The sequence below is a fragment of the Centroberyx gerrardi genome, chromosome 7 (assembly GCF_048128805.1).
Source record: "Centroberyx gerrardi isolate f3 chromosome 7, fCenGer3.hap1.cur.20231027, whole genome shotgun sequence".
NCBI lineage: Eukaryota > Metazoa > Chordata > Actinopteri > Beryciformes > Berycidae > Centroberyx > Centroberyx gerrardi.
Window position 1 is genome coordinate 22,139,416 of NC_136003.1, and position 24,220 is coordinate 22,163,635.

Consider the following 24,220-nt stretch of genomic DNA (forward strand, 5'->3'; position numbering starts at 1 on the left):
TATTTTGAAAATGAATTGTAAATTGAATGATATAACTCATGTAAACAGCCAAAGGCAAAAGGCGAAAAAAGGGATCTTCAGTTAAGCCTGAGGAGACAAGTGCACAATGCGCAAACCACTTAAATAATTTCAAGAACTACCAGAGACTGATAGCAAAAAATATAGTCTCAAAAATGAGAGGAAAGAGGAAGTTATGGAGAAATCTATGGTAGATCAGCACTAAGTATGCCTAAAATGTTTAATGTGCAAAGGTCTCAGTCTCTCCATAGATGTCCACACTGGGCATTGCAGCATTTGTAGAACGTCGTCATTGGTTCATCTGCTGATCTCGTCTGAAGCTGCATGAAGTACGCCCGAGGGTGCTCACACTTGGGACAAGGTTCTGTAAACACAAATACAAATATGATGAGTTACCCTGGAATAACGAGGATTAGAGGAGTTGCAACACTTGGTCTATTGTGTAAATAAAATAATGCTGTTAAAAGTTATATCAAATTGTGCAGTTGGGCCAATCCAATACAGGCTTTAAAACCTCACCTAATTTAAGATTCAAATGAATGCAACATAAACAAGGAACAAAACCATCAGAACAAAAAGATAAAATGAAAATGTGTGGATTCAATCTCTATTCACTCTAGTAAAAATTTTGCTTTACACATCTGGCTTTTGTGAAAGCTTCAGTGTAAAATCAGAATTGCTTTTATTTGCCAAGTATAACAGGCGCTCAAGGAATTTGATTTTGTCAATTGGTGCTGACACTTCACAAGACAGTTTACACAATACATGACTGACACGCTGTGCAATACAAAATGTAACAGGGCCTCACATGTCGTGCAGACAAGACACAGTGTGTCACAGGAGATTAAACAATCACACTACAAGTATCCATTAAAAGACAAGACCTGGCCCATGTAGCAGCACTGCCAGGGTTTTACTGCCTTGAGAAGGCTGTGAGGCATTGGTAGTGCAAAGTGGATCTTTTGTAGAGCTGACAGACAAAATCCTGCTTCAGATCTATCTTTGGTCCGCCACATTCAGCTGTGAAGAGCTGAAGGCAGAAGACTCTTCCTCCAGTTGGCCCGTGAACATAACTCATGTGGGCTGGCTAGAGGTGTGTTGGAGAGGCCTAGATGCCATGCACCACTTACCAGGAGTAGAATCCACATTCTCCCAAGCTGCAGCTCCACCAAGAACATCATCCACCTCTTTTAGCTTGGGATACTTCCTGTTGTTTACCTGTAATGGGGGAAGAAATGTGTCAAGCTGCAGAAACCAGCTGTGAAACTAGGAGCAGATGCACTTCCAATACAAAGCATGGACACTGACAGTAAAATAAGATTTTAAATTGATATCTGGATGTACAGCACTACAGAATATCTGAATCTAGGAAACCTCTAGTTTGAACCTGGAGGGACAGTAGAGCTTTATAAAGGATACTGAAGAAATGTGGCATGATGGTGGGAAAAAAAAACATTTGCTGAATGCTACTTACTGAATGCTTTATAATGACAACATGAAACTCATACTGAACTACATACATGGGTGTTTACAGATTGTCATGTCTTATCTGGGCTTTTAAATTAGACAAAATTAAGCTAGGAAGTCAGGATGTGCTTTGCTTGCTGCAGCAGCTGTATGCTAGTTGGAGCTTGCTCGCTACACTCATCGATCAACATGTTACAAAACTCGAAAAATATTCCATAAAAAGGTATTAATTTGTGCCGTGACATGTCACCGTAGCCTGACTTACCTTTCTTGTAATGTTATGTACGTAGGGACAGGTGTTGCAGGCGAACCTCAGGCACTTCTGTCCTTCCTCGACAATCAAAACATTCCCGCATGTTGGACAGAAAAGAAGCATGTTACCGTTACCTATACAAACAAAAAAACAGAGTCAATGTAAGCACAATAGCTTACACAGCTGGTTAACTCCACTCGGGTTTCTCTGGGTGTAGTTTGGCGTTTTTATAGTTCAGTTTAAAACACATGCGGAGCAGCGGAAGATGAGCCGAAGGCAGGTGTTGCTCCTTTTTCTGCTCGGTGGGAAACAAAATAAAACGAGAGGAAATGTTCTTGTAGTAATTCAATGACCACAGCCCCCCAAAATACAACATAACATAAAATAACATTAGTTCTACTTAATATTACATTTTGCAGGTTATATTTACTTATCAACGAAAGGGCAGAGAAACTGTGACTGAATTTACTGTCACTACCGGGAACTATTTATACTGACTTGCGGTTTCCCTCCGGTATGTAATTTCTATGGTACTCAATCATTACAATGTTTGTGAGTTTAATACATCCACGGTTTGTTGATGCACTGTGGTTTGTAATTTGAGTCGCGTATTAAAACCCCGTTGTAGTCGTCTTTCTGTCCAGTAGCTTTTGCCAACTACCGTTAGTTTAACCGAATTACCGGACTGAAAAAAAGATTATTTCTTGTTTAATAAGTTGTAGTGCTGCAGGATGGAGGAGCAGACTCAGCAGCCTCTGGGTGAAACTCAGCCTGTAAAGGAGGAGAATATCAGTGAAGAGCTGGAAAAGACGAACCTGATGGAGGCTGCAGCACCAGATGTAGAGGAGGAGGAGGAGGAGGAGGATGAAGAGGCTCTGCCCCACTCGGAGATACTGGACATTTTCGAGGAGGGACTTGCTCGCCTTGTGCAGGACCCTTTACTCTGCGACCTTCCTATTCAGGCTGGTTTATTTTGTGACTTATTCTTAAATAGAGGGATGTAGTGGTAAACTCATTTTACACAGCTTTTGTATTTGCAGAATTAGGGATTGCCCTATTTCATAGTATACGTCAGAGGTCCCAAGTCAGTCTCAAGTCGTGAGGCACAAGTCTCAAGTCTAAATGTAGAACACAAAGTCAAGTCAGAACAAATCAAGAGTCCAGTATCGATTTAATATAAAAATAAAAATAAATATCTTGGACTTTTCAATGCAATATCATTATAAAAGCTTGGTAAGAGCATCATGAGTTTAATTTGTATAATCAGTTTCAACTTCAGTAAATTCAATCATACAAATTCACCATACAAATTCAGAAAACAGAATTTAAATTGAGACGTCTGGTGGAACAAATCTCATGATCTTTTGTCAAGACTTTAGAAACAAGTCATCAAAGTACAAGTCAAAGTCAAGTCCCAAGTCACCAAAACCCTAGTCAAGTCTCAGGTATTCTCTTCATTCATCGAGTCTCAAGCAATTCAAATTGTGACTTGAGTCCAAAACATGTGACTTGAGTCCCCACCTCTGGTATTCATCATAGCAAGTCATATCAAACTGATGTAAATTATGTGAAGATAAAGCATAAGTGAATGCTTTTCTGAAAATATAATTACTTTTTGTTAATATTAGTTGCTATTTTCACTATGGTGGTCACTGACTGGAGGTCGTAGTTTACCCACCTTTTTATTTACCACTGCATCACTGAGTGTGAAGAGAAAAATGTTCTTTGACAAATGGTACCCCAGATAGCTGAAGACCTCCAAATATTCCTGCTATCAACAATGCAAAAACTTCATCATAACTGAATAGTAAATCTCTGTCCAGGTGACTCTGGAGGAGGTGAACTCTCAGATTGCCTTGGAGTACGGCCAGGCGATGACCGTGAGGGTGTTAAAGGCGGACGGCGAAGTCATGCGTAAGTGTTCGGGTTGTTTTGCTGTCTCATGTTGTGCCATTCAGGACAACACAGTGGCTGAATGACAAACTGTGACACAGTCTCTTGTGTATTTGAGCATGTTAAAAATATACTGTAAAATCTTCCTCCCTAAGCCATAGTGGTGGTGCAGAACGCTACTGTGCTTGACCTGAAGAAGGCCATCTGCAGGTTCATGGAGCTGAAACAGCAGCGTGAAGGCGGGGTGAAATATGTTAGCTGGTAAACACACACACACACACACATACACACACACACACACAAAATGTAAGAGGATTAACAAAAGACCAAAAAGAGCATTATTTACATTATTGATTGCTGCCTTTATTTTTTATTTTACAGGAGATATGTGTGGAGAACCTATCATTTAGTATTCCAAGGGGAAAAGCTTGATGACGACAAAATGAGACTGAAAGAGTAAGAGTATAAAACATTGCTGCTATTTACTGCATTGGCATAGTTTGACTCTGAAAATCACAAATCTCTTTTTTTATTCCTTTCCATCTTCAGCTATGGGATCAGGAACAGAGATGAAGTGACATTCATGAAGAGACTCAGGAAAAAGTGAAACGGCACAGAAAACATCTTTGCTCCCTGTCTCTCAGACCCACAGTGACACACACAAAGTTTTCATGGTAATAGCACTTGTCTTTATTAAGGTGTTGTATGGGGTTCATACTCACACCTTCATATCCCGACTTTATAATATGTCTGTATACATGATAAACTCCAAATATTACTAAGGAAACTGAGTTTGCAAACTGAAAGTCAACCAAAAAACAGAGATAAGATGTTTACATTCTTCAGTATGTCTGTTAATATTGATAAATCCCAGGTATATACTTTTGGGTTTCTCATAATGCAGATGCACCAACTCAAAAATGTAATACTTGAGTATCCTGAATTTAATAATAGAAAAATATAAAGGTATTCATAAGTCTCCTCTGACCAACAAAAAGCCAATGATAGAGGAGATTTAAGCATGCTCATTCATTTCTCAGAGAGGCTACATGTAAATAAAATAAAGTGGAATACTGGATTTTAAGCTCCTTTTTTACTTACAGTATACAGTGATTTGTATAGTTGTCTGTAAATTTTAATAAAACTTACTTGATTTTGTGTGGGTGTGTTTCGCTTGAGCTTGCATGGCAACAGCAGCACTCGGAAACATTTTCCAGGTAAGGCCGGTGTAAATGTAAAATGAAGATTTGAATATTTTTTGTTCCTGGTAGGATGGAAAACAAAATGTCATTGTTTTCTGGTCTGAGTATTCCTGTACAGGATAACGGCTGGAGCTGGGAGCAGCTGAAGAAGCGAGGTAAAACACATTTTCTCATAGTGGTAATTTAAAAAAAAATTACAGTTTGAAAGGATCCTTATGAAATTAGATAGTTTGTGACTTCAGTTCATGGTTATCAGCATTCAACTTTAGATTTGTATTATATTAGTTTTTCATTTGGTACTTTTTGTGTCTCAACATTTTTTGATGAAATAGAAATAGATGGATTAAGATAAGATATCACTTTATTAATCTTCTTGGGGAAATTCAGGTAAATTGATAGGTAGATTGAGGTTTTTCCAAATCTCTCATGTTCTCATTATATTTGTTTGGAAAATAAGCGGTTTTTGACTGAACTTTTAATATGCAAGGCATGTGTCAGACGAGACAACTTGAAGCACCATGCAGGAATTTTAAAGTATGGATTTAATCTAGGATTTAATGTACAGTGAAGAGTGAGTGAGCACTTTTCACTGTTGTGTTCAGTGTTGCATTTTTGGCTGCTCTTGCTTTGGTTTCTTCTGACACTGAACCTATAATATCATTTACCAACTTGATCTGAATTGGATATTTTTCTTTAATCTTGAATATCCGATGATTTGGAGATCTACAGCAACTCTATTATTCGGCCATAACTTGCTCATTTACAGAGAAACTAGAGGTAATAGATACCTAGGTCAGAGAAAATGACAAAAATAAGATTACATGTAACACCATCAGTAGTCTTATTAAATCCTTTTGGTCTGCCATCCTGTTTGAGTCCTGAAACTGCTGCTGATTCTTATTCCACATGGAACAAAACAAACATGTGCAGTACCTGTAAGTGCATGTGTGAGGATTTTCTAAGATTTGGGAATTTGACAAAATTAACCCAAATCAACAATTTGACCAAGTTACACCAAATGCATTATATTTGCGAGAGTATATGTAGTCTTTACAATGTTTGAAAAAGGTCTAAGGGACCAATCAAATGATAGCTGACTTAGTTACATCCTCCAACTCTTTTCAGCTCACCATGGGTGTCAAGTTTGGTATCGATATGTAAAAAAATTAGGAAAATAGCCTATAAACAATTGTGTAATACCTAAACTAAGAAGAATACCACCATGACACAGTATGAACCTCTCAAGATTTTGGTTAAAAAACAAACTAACAATGGCCATTCAGTATCTGTAAACCTGTAAATGTGGTTAGTCTTTATGGTAATGCTAAAAAATATTTTTAAAGTCTCATAAATTATATTACTCTCTCCTGGTATGAATATTCAAAAAACTTCTTCTTTATTTTGAGGGGAAATTACCACGTAGAACAATGTGGTCATGCAAATTAGTATTACAGCAACATCCTGTACATCTCCTTTTGCTGTCTTCATCACTCTATTCCACAATATTCACCACACCTGCTGAAGCTGTGAGTATCGCTGCTTATAGATAGAAAAAAAAAAAAAAAGCTTTGGTAGTGACATTTTGTATTCCAACAACATGACCTGGTGAATCTGTTTCAGTTAATTAGCACAAAAAAATCTTGGATCTAGATAAATGAAAGGAAACTTGCACATGATAAATAAGCTTTTCACAACTTTATCAGTCATATTTTCACCACCTTTTACAGACCAAAGAAGCATCAACATCACACAGGTTCAAACCAATATTTAAAACTCACGTGGTCTTGCTACATATTATCAATACTTTTCCAAACCCTTGCTCTTTCCAGCATCCACCATGACAAGTTACTCTGAGGTCAGCGAGCTGGAGAGGATCTCGACAGAGATGAACAATATCTCCCTCAGAAAGCACCAACTGCAGGAACGGAAAAAAATGTTGAGCATACTTCAGGAGTTCAAGAGCCATGCTGTATGTGGAGGCTCAGGTAAGGTCTGAACTTTGAGCATGTGAGCAGTTTCAGTACAAAAAACGGATACAGTATTTGCTATTTGGAAAAAAGGAAAGAAAAAGACACCTAGTCTGTCATGAGCAATGCTGGCATGGAAGTATTACCCATCATGAAATATTTATGACATTAGCAGCTATATGATGACATTTTCCTACAATGCAACAGGTATTTTAGACAACACAATCATCCTTATTTTTTGAATGTTGAGCAATGAACATTAAAGTAACAATCTATTTAAACCATGGCTGGAAACACTTCATGTGTTAAAGACAATGTTGCAGAAGAAGCCTGTTTAAGACCAAAAAGTCCTTGCACAGTGTTTGAGTTTTTGAGCCCTAATGTCCCTCTCCAGTGGAAAGAGCCTCAGACCAGCATGAGATCAACAGCATCGATGACAAACTGAACCAGCTGTCTGACGAGAAGGCGGTGCTCCAGAGATGCCAGGAGAAGATCGTCAACGCCCAAAGCCATAAGAAAGGTGCGCCCAAATTCCCTGCTGGAAATGAAGAGTCTGTGGTGCTTCAGCCTCATTCTGACCACGCTTCTCTCTTCTTTTCTCCTCTAGTAAGCATCACCATCTCCAGTCAGAAGGCCGTACCTGCCAAAACTCCTGTTTCTGAGCCTTCAGTTTTCTTCGTCGAGGCTCCGCCCTCTGACCCAGGTGAGTCACTGTCATATGAGTTCATTCATTTACTGAGCTACAAATCTGCTCATTTCAGCTGTTGAAGTTGATATGGTTGCCATCACCGTCTTCAACACATTACAGTGCTGCTTGGTGTTACTTGCACACCTTGCAGTTATATTGGAAATTGACAAATGAAAACAATTTTTTAAGAAATCTAGTTTTCTGTAAGCGTTAATATTCTGTACCCACTGAAAATCTCGGTCTTTCTTATAGCTGAGTCTTGGGCACATATAGAGAATTTGACCTTTCACTCCAAAGAAATGGAAGTTACTATCTATCTTTACAATGGGGAAGATGCCATTGACCAAATTATCACTCTGTCTCAACACTTTCCTGTGTAGCCAGTGTATTGACCTTTAACTACTGACCTTTCTCATCCAGGATTGGAGTTTTTTCCATTTTCCATCCCAAACCCATTGGTTTCAACAAGAAATGCTAACTATTCTAACTATCTTCATTTTTAGAGACAAATGTAGAAACATCATATTCATCATAAGTTCCTGCTGAAGGAAAATAACAGACCAAAAAATATTAACGTATCCCTTAAACACTTACAGAAAACACATAATTTATGTTTCTGACACCACCGGGATTTTTTTTAGTAGCTATTATACTTGCTGTGTCTTAGATGTGGCCTTTATTGAATTTCATTACTTTAAATAACATTATAAAATTAAAAATTCTGTATTTTTCTTCTGTATTGTTGAGGAACAGAATGATGAAGCAGTTAAGATGTTTTTAAATTTCTGTTTAGAAAGAATTAGAATTTCGGTTTAGAAGAATAAGAAATGAATAAGGAAAATGGAAGGTATGCCACTAATGCTGACCAACACGGGACTCCGCCTCGTCCTCCCCTCACAGCCCCTACAGTGATTCTGGACAAAGAAAGTCTTCCGGCATGGCCGTCCAAGACCCAGTGCCCAGAGTGCCGGCAGTTCATCACCACAGAGATCGTTTCCTCCGTCAGCAGTGTGACCTGGCTGGTGTGTTTCATGACAGCTTTATTGGGGTATGAAACCCTCCCATCCTCCCTCCTTATATAATAGAATTATTTGCATGAGAAAATATAATCAAGGCTTGTTGGATCTGAATTTGGATAGCAAATGCAAATGTCACTGTTACTGATGTCTGCTTTCAGTTTTGTGTTTTACTTACATTCTGTATCTTGTTTGCTTTGCAGCTGCGTGGCTGGCTGCTGCCTCATTCCTTTCTGCATGGATAACTTCAAAGACATCACACACGCGTGTCCCAGGTGTCGGACTTCAATCCACACAATTAAAAGGCTCTAAGAGAGAAGTGGCTGGCGGGAGCTTGAACTGCCAGTAAAAGCTCAGAGTGAGATGGTATCCTTCCTTGGCCTGATGCTGAAGTAGTATTGCAGCATATGGCTCCATTGTGGATTTGGCCTGTTGACATTCACTCCTATATTCTCACACTGTGCGGGATGCACTGAAGGCTGGTCGGGCGGTTGAGGAACGATGTGTGCTGTTGTCGACTAAACTCTTTCTGTGCTATTGCTTTGGTTTTAATGGAGCACATGCAAAAGGAGACATGTCGTGTAGCTTAGTCTGCCTGTATGTAAACCTGTATTATATCTGCTTTCCAGGGTGCACTTATATGTATATGTATATGAGAAGTAATCATTCACTGAAAACCTTTTTTCTGATCAATGTCATTGTAAATATATCCTGTAGTACTTATTTGATCTGATCAATTCACTGTAAGAACTGCATGACCAACTCCAGGCTTGTGACTGTGGTAGTTTGTCTGTGTATTCAACAAAATTACAAAATGATCAATTAAAAGTCATTTTTATTGACAGGCACTAAAGGCTTCATGACGTTATGGGGATACACATACTGCAAACCCCAAACAGTCTTGGTATTTACAAAAGAACTCAGATATGCTACATTTGTATAAAAAGGTAAAATATAGAAAATATATACACAATGTGCAAAACAAATGGCATACTAACTATGCATCAAGACATTTCAAAGGGGGTTTATACTAGTATAGTAAAAGAAAAATATTTCTGATTCCAGCACACAATCCCTTTCAAAGCGTGGCAGAATTTGGATTGTCAAATGAGGCACTAATGCTCTGACAGAAATACATCATTACCAACACATCACTACCAGGGGGGAGGAGGTGCAGTATGTATATAATCCATATATTATCCAATTACAGTAGAAACTGCATCTCCATGTAAGTGCTTTTATCAACAATTCCCTTTTTCTTTATTCAAAGGAGAATGTCAGCGAGGCTCCAGATAATCAGAGGCAGACTGCCAATCGATAATATTTCAACAAAACAACACATTGTCAATACATTGGCCTTTATCTCCAGAGCACATTCGCCCTGCAGTCTTTTCTTCCCAGGCTTTATCCTGCTGTCTTGGTGCATCATTTTCTGTATCACATGTTGTATGTCTTTTTGTCAACTATGCCTTCTTCAGGTCATCTTTGGCACAAATCAGAAAAAATGGAAACGTTCAGTCAGCCCTTTTATAAACACTTCTGGTTCTAGCTCAAGTCAACTCTTAGTATTTGTCCAGTAGATGTCACTACGACACCATCTGACTCCATACACTGAAATTATTTCAGTATGAAATGACGTGATAACACTAGATATGAGCTTTCCAAACAGAGAGCAGTGGGCCATTCTGATTAGATACTGTTATGTTTTGGCATGTGGTGTCTCTGTTGTTCCACTGTTCTGGCCGTTTCTCTCTCTCAGAACAACAACAAAAAAACAAAAAAAGCAATATGTCATACACAGTGTAGAGATGCACAGTGGAAATGCATAGTGGAGTCGTGTACTCATGTGATTTCAAAACACAAACACACAAAATTCAGCTGATCTGTACATTGGGAGGAACCCTATCCAAGCAGACAATAGGGGTTAGACAGGAAACAGACAATGTTCAGAAAGGCTTTTGTTATAAGCAGAAAGGCGTTGGCTGGGCCAGTTCAGGCCAGTGCTACTGGCCGCTGGGCCGTCCGCTGTGGCCCACGGACGCTACGGTAAACAAACTCAGTGGCCTCAAGTCCAGAAGTCTAATATCACCCTGATTGCACCTCAAATGAATTTAAATTTCTGACTTTGAGCTTCAAAATTCACACACGCAGAGGAAGCACTCAGCTGTCATGCCAGACAACTCACAGCTTTACGGGACACATGATCCGTTCTCTTGCCTCTTAGACTTAAGGCTTCCGATATGTCAGTGTTCCTTCTTGCGTGTGACGAAAACACAAAACTGTACAGAATCTTTTTGGAACAAGACAGCGATACCCATGCCTGGATGGAGTGGAGGGAATTACCTTACAGCACTCAGCGATGTATTGATCCACTGGTTCTTTAACTCTGTTGTACTCTGCGTAGGTCAGGACATTTCCCCCCTCTTTCTCTCTTACCATCGTCATGACAACACTGTACATTCATTTAGATCGGGAGACAAAGAGGAAACAGAAAGATGAGAACTGAGTAAAACAGTGGTATAACTTGGGTTTGAATGGCCCTCGCTGAGTCTACCCAGACTCTTTTCAAGCTGCTTCCACAGTGAGCTAACGGACAGCTCAAACTGCCAGTACCAGACCCACTTTATGTCCTCCTCCCCATAGAATCAGAGGGCTTAATGGTTTAAATACCTCAAAGGGAGGAATGTAGCTACCTGTATACTGACGCCGCTTGATGAGAGCCATACCAAGCTGATTTACACAAGCTCTGGCCAAAAAGCAGTACAGAGCTGCACAATAAACCCCAACCGCTCTACATGGAAAATAAGAGCCCTAAGCTCCCTTGCATAAAAAGCATGTTTATCTGAAATGGCCAGGTAGGAATAAGGGATCACGCTGAAGTTGCTCAGTCCCAGTTCAACTGCAGTTCATGGGAGTCCAGGAAGTCAGAAGAGAAGACCCCCCCTGGCGAGGACGTGACCCCCTCTGCAGCCACCGGCATGGTAAGGTCCAGCCAATCCATATTGTCCAAGTTGGTGTTCTGCAGGTGGAAAGCAGAGGGCGCCGTGTTGTCATTGAAGTCCAACTCCATGGTGTCCATAGGCGAGTGGGGGTGCAGCTGGCAGTGCAGCTCCTCCATCAGCCTGAGCGTCCGTGGCTCCGTGTCGGACACCAGCGCGCCGTCCAGCAGGGTTTCCAGCTGGGTGTCGGTGGCCAGGGCAACCAGGCTGGACGGAGGGTTGAGGGCGGGAGCGGGCAGCTGGGCCACTTGGATCTGGGGCGGGGGGCGGGACAACACAGTGTTGATGGGCAGGGTGGTTACACTGGCGGTCACTGGGAGGAGCTTGTCCAGGCAGGGCGGGTCCTGTCTGATGAAGGGGGCGATCTCTGAAAAACAAGCACAGAACATGAGGTGTGAGCAGCTGATGGTTCGTTATTCCATCATTTGTGTCCCAAATGAACAGTGCTAACAAAGGGTCATGCGTATTTCTCACCGCCGCTCTCGATCAGCACATCAAACAGGTCGTCCATATGCTGGCTAGTTGCGGTGGGAACCTGCAGGAAAACAAAAGACCAGTAAAAGTCTGAGTAAAGACAGTGGCTATTTAAAGGATACAGCACACAATGTCTTTTATTTGCATTGTATTTTTCACCTGAACAGCAGTTTGCATGCTGCGGGTCTGTTTGACGGCGTCCTCATAGCGGGGCGGGTCCTTACACTTGGACACGTGGTTTGTGAATTTTGGCTGTTGCAAGATCAAGGCCGGTTGGCTGGGACAGGGAGACTGGTTGACAGAAGACAACACGCTCTAACACCAAATACAAACGCTTTATATCTGACACAAAACCTCAGTTACATAGATGCTGCACATATGGATCATCTACCTTGTTTGTGGAGGCTCTTGCAGGGCAGCCGCCCCCTGGGAAGGTGTTAAGCAAACGCTGCGGTGTGTCTTCCATGGCTTGACTCTGATCTGCTCTGAACTGGAAACCTGAACTTGGGGAGGAGCTCAGTGGGCCGGTCTGTGGAGGAATTGAGAACAGTCAGCATACGTTATCTAATGCTTAACGCTGGCCGGTGCTGTTGAACACTCTCTCCTAAAGGCATGGGATAAGTGGTGCACTGCAACACACACTCTCTGTGGGAGCAACAAACATAAACATGCTCTCTCCCGGGGGGGGACAAGAAAGGTTTATGCTGTAGCAGAGCATCGTAGCTGATGAGCGCACTCCTCAGTTAGTGTTGAGCTGCGGTTGCTGTTGCTAATTCTGGCTGGCTGGCTGTCGGGCTTAGAGCCGAGTGCAGACAGGGGGCAGTTGGGGCACCGCTGCCTGCTTGGCCCTCACTCAGCACCTGCTCCAGTAACCCAAGCTTCCACAGGCCCTCTTTTGATGTGATTAGGGGAGGAATTCATCACCCAGCAGAGGCCTGTTATTACCTTGGCAACAAAGAAGACACATCAACCAAGGTAGTGTGTCAAAGATGTCAGAGGAAGCTCCGCACTAAAAAAAACACACCGAATGCCACGAGATATGTGATTGGGCCCGAGCCATCACAACACATTGCACCAGATGTATGATGTGCAATGGAAAGTGAGGTAAGCTGAATGACTCAAAAAGCACTAATAGAATGCGGGATCACACACACAGGTGGCTACTAATTCATATTTGCATTGGTGAAGAATCCAGAAAATTAAAGCTCATATTGACAACAAAGAGACAAACCAAGGCAAAAAGGCAGCTACTGTAAAAAAAACCTGCAAACTTTGTGTTCTTTCTTACCTGTGTCAGGGGCTGAGACTGAGGGGTGCATCGCTGTTTCAATGCTGCTGAGGCCTCTATTTTCTGCGGCAGCAGTCCAGGGGTCTGGATGAGGCCTGGGGCTGCACTCTTAACAGTAGTATGTAATTTGACACCATTGTTGGGGAGCCGGATAGTGACTGCTGAGGCAGGGAGTGACACAGGCAGGAGGATCTGAGCTCCAGACTGCAGGGTTTGAGGCTGCTTGAGAGTGATGAAGTGATGAGGAGGAGCCAAGTGGCTCTGATCTGCAGCTTCCTCCTGTTTGACCACCGCTGGCAGACCAGGAGAGCTGCAGGAGGCTGAGCAGTTTGAGGGGGCCCTGTTCTCCTCTTTGACCTGGACGGGAGCGGGAGGGCTGAGCTGGGATGGAGAATCCCCCTGCTGACTCCTCTTCTCCACCTCCAGCTGCATCTTCAGCTCCTCCACCAGCCTCTGCTCCTGCTCCAGCTTCCTCATCAGCTCCTCGATCTGACGCTGCTTCTCATGCAGACGCTTGTCCTTCTCGGAGGACCTGCTCTCCACGGGGCTTTCCTCCTGTGGAGCTGGAGACAGAGCGCCTGGGAGCTTAGGGGGACTGTCTGCCATACCGCTCTCCTCTATGCCCAGACTGGACACCTTGGAGGCTATAGGGGACACAGGGGGGGTTAACTTCATGCTTTCGGACAGTGGGGCCCCTGTGTTGGCTGTCAGCTCCATGGCAGTGGCAGGCTGGATGTTAGAGCTCCCCTGATACAACTTAAGCCTCTCTATCAGATCTGTCTTGGTGCCGGACACAGGCAGACTTCTTAGTTTCAGCTCCATTTTCAGCTCAGCAACCTGTAGAGGAAGGGATAATGCGCTGTTATAAAATACCTCAATTCAACCCCATATTTTCTCACAAAATTGAGCTCATTCTGTTCTGTTGTGCAGCATGCATGATGATATGCATAAATAGCCAAACTGTTTGCAGACTGCAGGGCAAGGTGTCACCTTCATCTCATCCAGATTGGCAGGTAAATGATCCGGCTTGCGGTTGGTCAGAGTCTGGTTGGGCCGCACAGGGACAGCACTGGTTAGCGCCACCGCATGTGGAGACAGAGCGTTCCCACTCAGAGCCACACTGGAACAGCTGGTCTGTCCCTCCGTTCCTGCTCTGTTGTAATAAGACCAGAAGAATGAGGGAGTGCAGATGAGAGAGGGAATCTTGAATATCTCGTACCCATTTTTCACAATCAACAGCTTCTGTGTAGGATGATGTCTGCAGGAAATACAATTTATCTGAGGCAAACAGCGCTGTGGTGAAACAGCTATGACAGATGACCTCATTTCAACCCAGATGCGATCATTTCATTGGGGTTGTTGAAAATAAAATATTTGAATAAGAACTTCACACTGCAAGGGAGCAACGGTTGCACTTCAGGGAGGTTACAGTAGCTTATGTAATAAACTCGGCACAAAGCTATCGGCCTGTAAAAATAAGGGTAGAGTTAGTGGGCCAGCCGAACCATATCTGTGTAAAAGGAGTGGTTAGTGGAGTTAGTGAATGTGGTCGTACTTCAGTGGGGCAGGCAGGATGGCCTGGTAGTTGTAAATCTGCTGTTGCTGGCTTAGAATTTGAAGTTGCAGGAACTGCTGCTGCTGCTGCAGGAGGCGGGCGTAGGCGGAGTCCATGGGCACCTCGCTGGGCTCCTGCTTCTGGTCCGGGGGGATATACTGATGGTACTTCAGCTTTTTCACCCGCGGCTTGGCCTCTTTGCTCTTTTTGCTGCGGCTTTTATCACCGGGAGTCTTGGGCTGGCTTTGCTGTGGAGCGCAACATAAGGGAGGGGCAGGTAAAACTTCAGAGGACCATCTGGACGATATGCGATCACTCTGACTGATCTCAATCCAGTGGTTATCAGGCAACATGGCCAGTACCAGCACTGTGAGACATTTTGCTATTTCATAACCGCATAGGTGGAACATTGTTCTGACACCCGATGAGAGCGACAGGATGAGGAAATGGGGAGTGGAAATGGATGTGATGTGGCCCTTATTGTTTTACCACCTGGAATTACAGGATACACATGAAAATGGCTTGGCATATGAGAGGCAGACCTGTTCTAGCTATGAAAACATCAATTCAAGTTGGTTTAAGAAAGTACATACCCTCAAATTTGTTTCACTCTTTCCCCTACCTTGTTCCAAGGAAGGGAGAGAGTTCATCTTATGCTCTGAGGGTAACAGGATTATGATAAATGCACAAGTTATTGCTTCACTCCCGTCTCTTGATTTTTGGCTTACATTTTACACAGCCTGAATGTGGAAGGCAAGCCTGTCATTTGACCCTAATTGAAGACTAACTGCGGCTGGCAGTTTTAAGCCCCTGGATTTGTGAAACTACTTTAGACCCTGTTGTTCTTTGAACTGCATTTGACTCGGCTGAATGCTGACTTTCACTTCACCCCTAAACTGATGGGACTTTCAGTATGACAAAACACAGATCCAGTATCCTCTCCTGACATCGTATCTCTCATTACATTTCCAAAGGAAGCAGCGATAAAAACCACAACCAATAGATCAGAGAGAGAGAGTCAAGTACCAGAGGTGACTTTCATGTTTGCTGGGTATGAATGTGCAGAGAAACAGCTCAGAGATCAGAGAACTGTGACTTAACTGGGACAAAATAAACTGCTTAAATGAACTCACCCTTTAAAAAATCATTACTACTAATTTAGGAACACTTTGTAATGTCGCGGTTTATGTAAGCAGCATACAAACAACCTATCTCTTAAACAAACTTGAAACTATTTTGGATAGTGTTACGTGCAAAACCCATTTTTGAAGCTCACCTTCACAAGAATAGGGCCTGGTGTAGTGAGGGCAACAGTGGCGATTGGCTGAGGTGTGGCTGTCAGTCGGCTGCTCTGCTGCTCATTGGTGGAGACGAGGTTGACTAAATCTGATGTGGACTGGGAGTTAGGTGGGGAGTGCTAAGATAAGCAGAGACAGATAGAAACCACATGAGCCCATTCAGTAAGAACAGGAGAGCAGCTAGGCCTGTTAATCATCATCCCACGCAGGACAAGAAAGGCACATCAACGGGAAGAATACTACAGTCAGACAACCAGAGACAGATTGATGCCTAAATACTCCGGAAAAATAGAGTGAGCAAGAAGTGTTCCTATCAGTCTTGATGAATATACTTGCTAGTAAACTGTGTGTATATGAAGAAAGAACAAGGAAGCAACACTACAAAAAATGTCTATATGAGTTATTTAGTCTCATATTCAGTCTAGAAAGATTCTACTGATGGAGTGAGATAATTCTACTTGTTTCCAATGTAGTTTTACTTGTTTCAGAAGACACAAGAGTTGTTATATTGAAACAAGGCAGAATAAGGCTGATAACCCCACTAGTATCAAGAAAATAGCCCTCCATCCTTGAAACAAGTTGACTTGCATTGGAAAAAACTTATCTCACTCCATTGGCACATTTGTTTCACTTCAAATTTTAAGACTCAGTACTAGATTAAATGACATGACAGATGGATATGTTGTTGCAGTGTATACATGGTGTTTGTTGACACTGACAGTTGACATTTTAAAGTGTGTTGGTTGGAAGATGTAGCAGTGCATCTCATCACACCTGCATGGTGGAGTTCATGTGAGGGGAAGTGGAAGTGGCCTCCGTCCCGCCAGACTCCCTCGGGGAGGCGGCGCTGGAGCTGTGGGACTCCTGGCTGGCGGGCTGTTCGGGTGACAGGGCATCGCTGCTGTCCTCATCAAAGTTGTACACATCCAGCGTCTTAGGGTAGTTCACCTTGCCATCTGTGGGGCCAGTATCAAAAAACGAGCAAGTAAAGCTGCTTATTCATTTAAAGGATGAGTAGAAAACCAATTTTCTAATTTTGAGCACGGTTGACTAATCAGCAATAGAGTGAATGCTGTGTGGATATTTTATTTTTAACAGCCATTTTTGGCAGTGATCTGCAACTGATTGGGGTTTGTTTTAACCTGAATTGAGTACCAGATGGGTAGTGTTTACCTCATCAGGCTCATTAAGATGGTGTCAATCACAGAAGAAGTATACTGAATTGATTTGTCAATATTCTCTTTCTTAACTTAACTCTCACTGGACTGGTCATTGTCAATGTGGCAAACTCCATCCATCTGGCCCCAAAGTGGGCTAAAACAAACCATAAAAAGTATTTCCAAACTTTATTTGGCCCAGGTCTGGTTCAAGGATGTAATAGTGGTGGTAATGACTATCTACCAGCGATGGCCTCCTTGACACCAGTGTCCACAGGCAGGATGTTCTTCACCACCAGCTCCAGGGGACCGGGCCGCTGGGCGATCTTCTCGTTGAGGTCGTCAGCCAGCCTGGCCCTCTTCAGCTTCATCTGGGTGGCTTGCAGGGAGGGTTCAGCCTGCGTCTCTGATGAACACACAGGGGATCATCAGCTGTGATCCAGCCAGCAACAGTCAGCCTCAAAGCAGCTCGGTCAGGGTGAGTCACTGGAGGCTCAGTCAGACCTCACAAACCTCAAACACAGCTATCCACTCATCTCTTTCTCAAACAAATACAACAGGCAATGAGTATGGCTGGATGAATATGCTGCTTATTCATTTCCCTTATCTAGACGCCATTACCAAGAACACACAGTGAGATAATTACCTTGTAGGATGTGCATACGGACCAGCTCAGAGCGTTCAGGTCTGCTGCAGATTTTGTGCTTCAAGAAGTTCCCAGTCTGTTGACAAATTGGAAGGTTATAGGTGCATTATGTAGATTTACTTGAAGGAAAGCCTGGTCGACTGCAGTGTTGGTGATGTTTGCTGCTGTCTTACCCTGGCTCTCTCCAGGCTGCGCATCTGCTCATGAAAGGCAGCAGGGGTTTTCAGAGCTGTGGGAAGAAGGATCAACAGCATCCATAAGTCCTATGAGTCAAACATACAACTTACAATATATGATTATTACTTATACTTATGATATTTCCCTCATTACACCTCTATGTTATAGCATCCAAAGGCCATTTCCCTTTGGTTGGCTTCGCCTTTATGATTTGTGAAAGGGTCCCGTTAATCAAAAAGTCACTTATTGATAACAGTGACCAACAAAACAACAAAGATACAACTACATATTTCTACAGTGTACTTTGATTACAATGGACTTATTTGGGAAGCAGGTAACAGTTACCAAAGTTATTGCCTAAAAAGAACAGGGAAACTATATACCTACAGAAAGTGAACACTGCTAAATTTGCAATAGTTAATCATGGTGTTTGTTTGACTGGGAGGTCTGTCCAAGGGATACTTGATAGTTTCAAAATGAAGGACATCCAGCGGTGGAGGGTAATACAGCTTTGAACAACATAACTCACAACACACTGTATTGTATTGAACAACAGTCTAAGTGGCTCTGAGGTGGTAATCCGCTGATAAAGACACTTGCTTAGGCATACTGAAGCTGCTACTAAGCGACTATATCTCGTGTTGGGATCTTTGTAGTTTTTTATGAGCGTGACAGTAATAAACAGCAGCTCATGGGAGTCAAACAGGAAGTGTCAGCTTCACTGATTCAAGCAGTGAGACCCACGCAGAGAATTAGTCTTTGATCGTGCAGAATAAACTCATCCTGCCTTTGGCCAGGTCTGGTTCACTGAGTAGTCAACCTCTGCTATGACAAGCACTGTTTGCTCTGAGCGCACACTGGCCGGGGGGCATCTCTGAGGAGTGTGTCAGCGGAGCAAAGCAAAACATTCCTGCCCGTCACCCAAACCTGCCGCATACCTACCGTAAGCCCGTAAGTGTGGGAGAGGCAGAGTGCTTCAGTGGAAAACGGCCAGGGAGGTTTCTGTGCACGACATGCTTGGCCGGCCCACAGAGGAGGTGACTGACCTCCGATGCAGGCTCAGTCGCTGACTCATGTGGCTGTGTGGAGCCAGAGAGGAGCTTACAGTCCGGCTGGAGCAGGACTCCCAAGAGGCCGCGGGGCAGCGAGTTTACCTTTCCAGCTATCAGCATGAGTCTGTCGCTGATTCGGCTTATCTCTTTTATTAGATGTGCTCTTCATAAAAACCACTAGGCTGACCCAGGAAAGGTTGGGAATGAGTCTGCTATCTGCGTGTTAAACCCTTGAGACATTTTTTATCACTGGCTATGTTTACATGAGCACAATAATATGATTATTACCATTAGTCTGAGTAAGACAATAGTGCAATGAAACCGCTTACATGATTCTAGAAAGTGACACTTCTAATAATCCAGTTTACATGTTTTATTATTGTGAGTATTATCTTTCTGAACTTGGTGGCCTTGACAGAACAATGTGAGCTCCGTCACCAATTACACATGTGCAACTTGATCACAATTTAAGAAATACATGTGCTGACTGTTCTCGAATGCAAGTATAATTGGAGTACGTTACTACAATTACACCTAGACCGACTAAGAGCACAATCACACCAACATAATCGGAATATGGTGTTTACATGGGTCCTGCCTTACACGCATTGGTGTCTTAATCGCATTACAATCACAGTTTTTGTGTGCATGTAAATGTGGCCGTTTCCTCTCCAAACATTGTGAAGAGGTTGTGGTGGAGAGCGGCTTGATTAAGATGTTAGCAGAGGATGAATTCCAACTCTCACACTGTTCTGTTGAGAGCAACAAGCCCAATGAGAAAGCACTGCAAGGTTATTATGAAGACTGGAAGGTAGTTATTATAAAGGAACACGCTGTGGAATCAAGACACACTAATTACAGTCCTTATCTCCATAGGTGCCAGGTGTGAGTTAACCTTGTTGTGTGATGCTCATACTCACGCGGCATGATGCCCTGCTCCACAAGCTGCTCCCGGGTTCGCCTCTGCTGCAAGCGGAGCTGCAGGACTGTGGGAGTGCAGAGACGGAGAGGTCAGAGTTGAACTATTATCATCCGGAGCCAAACTCTGCTGAGTCAACCGACAACCCTCTGGCTTTAAAACCGTGAAACCTGCCCGAGTTCGTATGATACAGAGTACTTATTATGTCTCCGTCGACGTGCTGCCCCGAAGGCCCCGAGAGGAAGTCCCGCTCACCGCCGCAGACATCCTATTCACTTCCTGCGCGGCTTTAACTCAGGTTGGTGAGAGTGCCACGTATTTTACAACCAGTATCTCCATGTGGGATGCAAATGCACAGTGAAGTCAAACACAGTAACTACAGTGCAGAATACACACAGATAAAATTGTGTCCAACACAGGCACCAACGTGAAGACTGTAGTCACAATAATGAACAAGACTTGCCATGACGCCATCCGAGAGCTGAGAGAGCTGTGTGTCTCTTAGTGCAGCTAAAATACTTAATCTTACTTTGGATGGATAAGCAGTGATCGGTTACGTTTACGGAACATCAAAAGACACAAATGCCACGGTGCAGAAGTTGTTGAGTCTTGTGCACAGGCCGCACATACAGCGCTCGGATGGTCCGCACTGTTATTTTTCCATCATTATAAACTGTAGTAACATCCCCAGTTTAAACATTTATAAACAAGTGAGCGTGGACATGTTATTTCAGTAGAATAACACAGAGGAAAAAAAAACAACACAGTTTCAAGAGGAAGGGTGATGGGTGATGGTGACAAATGAGGCAGCGAGTGTGAGGAACGTGAGGCTCTTATCGTCACCGCTGCGCTGCGTTCTTAGCGAAGCCTGCTTAGCGAGATCTACTCATTGGCTCCAGGGAACAGCTAGACACGCACACGCACACACACACACACACACGCAAACACACACATACATACACACAGACCTGCTCAACTCTCCTGGGAAAGGCACTGCGTCTGAACAGGCCTCTGTGACTCACTCCAGCAAAAATAAACTGGGCAGCTGTGAGAACAAGGCCTGGGAACCATGAAATTTGGGGGTAGTTAGTGGGGAGGGAGGGGAAGGGAGGGGGGTCTACAGTCATATGCAGAGCAGAGGGGACTTTCATGAACTTCCACTGGTGGGCAAGGGAACGCAGAGTGACAAGGGCCGAGGCAGGCGGGGGGGTGGGAGGCCGAGTCCACTCTCACAGCCTCCAACGTATCAGCAGAGCCTCAACTCCGGGGCAGAGAACACAGTGTGCCTGCCCCGCCTGCTTTGTTTCCTATTATATGTCCAGGCCAAGGGGTTAGGGTCGGCCTAAGACAGATCATAGTAGGAGATTGTAAAAAAAATTGCCATCGGTTTGTTTCAATATTCATACCCGCTGTGACTCGGACAGAACGCCACAGGCAGGGAAATTTATGAGATGCAATACTGCATATCAATACTCCTGCATCAAAACAGGCCTTCCAGCACCACAGGGGAATGCCGAGTTTAATCCGAGCATCAGTAGGGCAGTACACCTCACGCCTGGGGTCCTCCTCACTCGTGTCGGAGTGATGTCAATGCTGGTGTTTGAGCGTGAACCCTGGCTAACCTCCCTGTGATGCAAGCTGGCTCCGCTCGCCTGCTCACCAGCAGAGCATAAACAGAGGTACTTGAGAAACACAGAGCGCAGGCTTTACTGAAATCCCCGTCTCCTGATGTAATCTCTAATCCCAGACCCATGTTCTCCTCAACAAATCATCTCTGGAGGTCTCCCGTCAGACCCTTTTTTGTCCGTTTTTTTTTTTTTAGACACTCTGTACAAATAAAACATGGTTTTGGTATGGCTACAGATGCCCTGTGCCCAGACAGAACCGAAGTTGGTTTAGAAACAGACTGACACTGGGTTATGTTGACTTTGCTGTTGTAAATACCAAAGACTCTAAAAACAGTCCCATTGCAGCAAGGAGATTCAGGCAACTACATGTGGAGATTGTGCAAACCCCATTAAAATGGTGAATATATATTGGTTTATGAAAAATATAAATTGTGAGTATTTACAGAAGCTACTGTAAATGCCTTTTCTCTGGGGCCTTCACAACTTATGCTGATGTGAGGGAAAACATCTCCATGAAATTTAGATAATACACTTCTTATAGTCAATAAATTGCCAAAACTGTCAAATGAGCCCTTCATTGTTTAAAAGGTCTATAAACTCATTAGCTAATCAGTCATTTTATTGCTATTCATAGAGTTGGTTGGCAAAAAGACAGGCTCCCTTGAAATGGATCAAACAGCAAACCAGCAAGCATCAAACAATTTTGTCCATGTTTTAAAATGAAACAATATCATTCCTCAGTTTATGATGTAGTCATTTTAATAAACCTAGACTTTTATTGGCAGGGCTAAAGCATTACATTAACAAATTCAGTTAGATAATGTCTGAGTAATGCATGGGAAGCCAAACCTTGCTGTCAGCTGTTCCATGTAAAGTGAATAGAGGATATTAACTTTACTCTTATTAACTTCATGATGAATGTCTGGGTAAAAACACTGAATTGGATCATCTATACCTGTCTATCAACAAGAGTATTAGTAAAACACCCAAATGGAGTGGTTCATTTTATAGTTTGTAGGTTTATTTTTAATGTGTTTTCAAAGCAGCAAAAAAAGCCTAAAATAAAGCTGTATTCAAAGGGATGAGAAAGCATATTTGTTTTTTCCCCATGAGTGTGTGTCCTCCAACATGCAGTTACTCTATGCTAGCAAACTGGTCTTGGTCAGGTTTGTGAGATTTACATTCAGGTCATAAGCAATAATGAATTGACACTGAAATTGTCATTTATGCAAACTCTAGCATGATATGACTGACCTGAGGGAATTTATTATATTTTGCTACATTTATTAAAAGCAACACTTTGCTGTCTATATTATATATTTTTGCCATGATAGGAGTTAAAACTTGAGACTGTTGTTCTGCATGTTTACAATAGTAAAAATATGGTTAGTCATTTAGTGCTTTATCACTGTTAAAGGCTGCAAGTGTAAAAATGCACCTCAAACACCCCAAGAAACTCAGTGGCTAGCATAGGATTTTCATCAGTGTTGTGACTTTGGTGAGTTTACAGTGACATACTGTGGGATAAACATGTCAGAAACACTGGTATTATCTTTAAAACATAACTCAATATCCTTTAAAAAATAAGAGTCCACCAGACTATCTAGACAGGTGTGTGAAGATCCTGTCTAATGAAAGGGATCTGTAGCTGATGAATGTTAGCAAGAAGGATTAAAACATGCAAATCATGATCAGAATCTTGACCAACAGCATTTCTGGATATTGCATTTCATTTCATGAAGCTTACTCCTTGTGTCTACATACTGAGCATTGCAGGAGTGAATTCATGCTTACATGATGTGACAGCAAACCATAATAATGTATCAGCAGAACACCAATACAAACATATACTTATACAGTATAAACTAAAGAGTATTATCTCTAAAATCTCTACTTCTCTCCCACTTCTGACTCATTCCCTCAGGTTTGGTTTAGTATCCATCAGAAAACAACAGTCTCTCATATGAGAATGATGCTTGGCACAAATCACGGTGATGAGCTTTACTATTGCCCAGTCATTTCCTGGTGGAGCTGTGTCTGCGTCACTGCAACCCCCTGTCAGTGCGAGCAGCATCAGTTAAGATTAGAGAGATTGGAAAACTTTACGCTGACGTACACTGCTGCTAAATAACTTTCAGAAAAAACAAGAGGAAGCAAAAAACAAAAAGACAGAACAATGAAATGAGCGCGAGTTAGAGAGGAAAAAGAGAGAGAAAGCACCTGATTTAAATTTACCCCTGCAGATGGCGGGGGTCTCCACATCAAGGCAGGCCATAGAGGACAGAGGTGGTTCGCTTGGCGGCCAGGTCTGGAGTCCCATGGAGTGAGAAGGCCGGTGGAGAAATGGGCGGTTAGTTGCAGGAGTTTGGGAGAGAAAAGCCCCGGCGCTGAGCGGACGACAGCTGGCTCTCTGAGCTGCACACGGTCCCTCCTCCCCGGCTCTCTGCTGGCCTCAGTGGAGAAAGTGTGTGAGCTCCCAGTCAGCGTCAGGAGGAGGGAACACAGCGCTGCCTGTGTTAACCC

General features: G+C 43.1%; 4 protein-coding genes across 5 annotated transcripts; 2 read left to right on the forward strand and 2 right to left on the reverse strand.

Moving 5' to 3' along the window:
* Positions 1 to 224: 224 nt before the first annotated feature.
* polr3k (polymerase (RNA) III (DNA directed) polypeptide K) lies at positions 225 to 2,018 on the reverse strand. The gene is made up of 3 exons (XM_071920686.2): positions 1,751 to 2,018; positions 1,149 to 1,236; positions 225 to 382 (listed from the first exon to the last, which is right to left on the reverse strand). The coding sequence occupies exons 1-3, from the start codon at positions 1,859 to 1,861 to the stop codon at positions 255 to 257; spliced, it is 327 nt and encodes a 108-aa protein (XP_071776787.1). The 5' UTR covers positions 1,862 to 2,018; the 3' UTR covers positions 225 to 254.
* A 314-nt stretch (positions 2,019 to 2,332) lies between these two features.
* snrnp25 (small nuclear ribonucleoprotein 25) lies at positions 2,333 to 4,755 on the forward strand. 2 transcript variants are annotated; one of them, XM_071920705.2, is made up of 5 exons: positions 2,333 to 2,700; positions 3,562 to 3,652; positions 3,787 to 3,892; positions 4,013 to 4,087; positions 4,181 to 4,755. In XM_071920705.2, the coding sequence occupies exons 1-5, from the start codon at positions 2,470 to 2,472 to the stop codon at positions 4,236 to 4,238; spliced, it is 561 nt and encodes a 186-aa protein (XP_071776806.2). In that variant the 5' UTR covers positions 2,333 to 2,469; the 3' UTR covers positions 4,239 to 4,755. The 2 variants fall into 2 exon arrangements, with proteins under 2 accessions (XP_071776806.2, XP_071776807.2); XM_071920706.2 differs by having other exon boundaries at positions 3,787 to 3,841.
* A 156-nt stretch (positions 4,756 to 4,911) lies between these two features.
* Positions 4,912 to 9,189, forward strand: LOC139928209 (uncharacterized). The gene is made up of 6 exons (XM_071920661.2): positions 4,912 to 4,988; positions 6,663 to 6,818; positions 7,195 to 7,320; positions 7,408 to 7,503; positions 8,389 to 8,536; positions 8,708 to 9,189. Exons 1-6 carry the CDS (start codon positions 4,916 to 4,918, stop codon positions 8,814 to 8,816), a joined length of 708 nt encoding a protein of 235 aa, XP_071776762.1. The 5' UTR covers positions 4,912 to 4,915; the 3' UTR covers positions 8,817 to 9,189.
* A 133-nt stretch (positions 9,190 to 9,322) lies between these two features.
* Positions 9,323 to 24,119, reverse strand: mrtfbb (myocardin related transcription factor Bb). The gene is made up of 14 exons (XM_071920651.2): positions 23,933 to 24,119; positions 20,071 to 20,136; positions 18,095 to 18,150; positions 17,922 to 17,997; positions 17,520 to 17,681; positions 16,893 to 17,074; positions 16,097 to 16,237; positions 14,821 to 15,068; positions 14,256 to 14,418; positions 13,266 to 14,102; positions 12,369 to 12,506; positions 12,137 to 12,268; positions 11,978 to 12,038; positions 9,323 to 11,870 (listed from the first exon to the last, which is right to left on the reverse strand). The coding sequence occupies exons 1-14, from the start codon at positions 24,015 to 24,017 to the stop codon at positions 11,389 to 11,391; spliced, it is 2,829 nt and encodes a 942-aa protein (XP_071776752.2). The 5' UTR covers positions 24,018 to 24,119; the 3' UTR covers positions 9,323 to 11,388.
* Between the last annotated feature and the right edge of the window lie 101 nt (positions 24,120 to 24,220).

Bases quoted from the DNA above. Each gene is read 5' to 3' on its own strand.
- LOC139928209 (XM_071920661.2), top strand. From the start codon at position 4,916: ATGTCATTGTTTTCTGGTCTGAGTATTCCTGTACAGGATAACGGCTGG. The intron at 4,989-6,662 runs GTAAAACACATT...TGCTCTTTCCAG, and splicing joins GGAGCAGCTGAAGAAGCGAG to CATCCACCATGACAAGTTAC. The intron at 7,321-7,407 runs GTGCGCCCAAAT...TTTCTCCTCTAG, and splicing joins CGCCCAAAGCCATAAGAAAG to TAAGCATCACCATCTCCAGT.
- mrtfbb (XM_071920651.2), bottom strand. From the start codon at position 24,017: ATGGGACTCCAGACCTGGCCGCCAAGCGAACCACCTCTGTCCTCTATG. The intron at 17,682-17,921 runs GTAATTATCTCA...TGTGTTCATCAG, and splicing joins CCGTATGCACATCCTACAAG to AGACGCAGGCTGAACCCTCC. The intron at 14,103-14,255 runs GTGACACCTTGC...CTTCCTCTACAG, and splicing joins CCAATCTGGATGAGATGAAG to GTTGCTGAGCTGAAAATGGA.
- polr3k (XM_071920686.2), bottom strand. From the start codon at position 1,861: ATGCTTCTTTTCTGTCCAACATGCGGGAATGTTTTGATTGTCGAGGAA. The intron at 1,237-1,750 runs GTAAGTCAGGCT...CCCCCATTACAG, and splicing joins TACATAACATTACAAGAAAG to GTAAACAACAGGAAGTATCC. The intron at 383-1,148 runs GTAAGTGGTGCA...TTGTGTTTACAG, and splicing joins GAATGTGGATTCTACTCCTG to AACCTTGTCCCAAGTGTGAG.
- snrnp25 (XM_071920705.2), top strand. From the start codon at position 2,470: ATGGAGGAGCAGACTCAGCAGCCTCTGGGTGAAACTCAGCCTGTAAAG. The intron at 2,701-3,561 runs GCTGGTTTATTT...ATCTCTGTCCAG, and splicing joins TCTGCGACCTTCCTATTCAG to GTGACTCTGGAGGAGGTGAA. The intron at 4,088-4,180 runs GTAAGAGTATAA...TTCCATCTTCAG, and splicing joins GACAAAATGAGACTGAAAGA to CTATGGGATCAGGAACAGAG.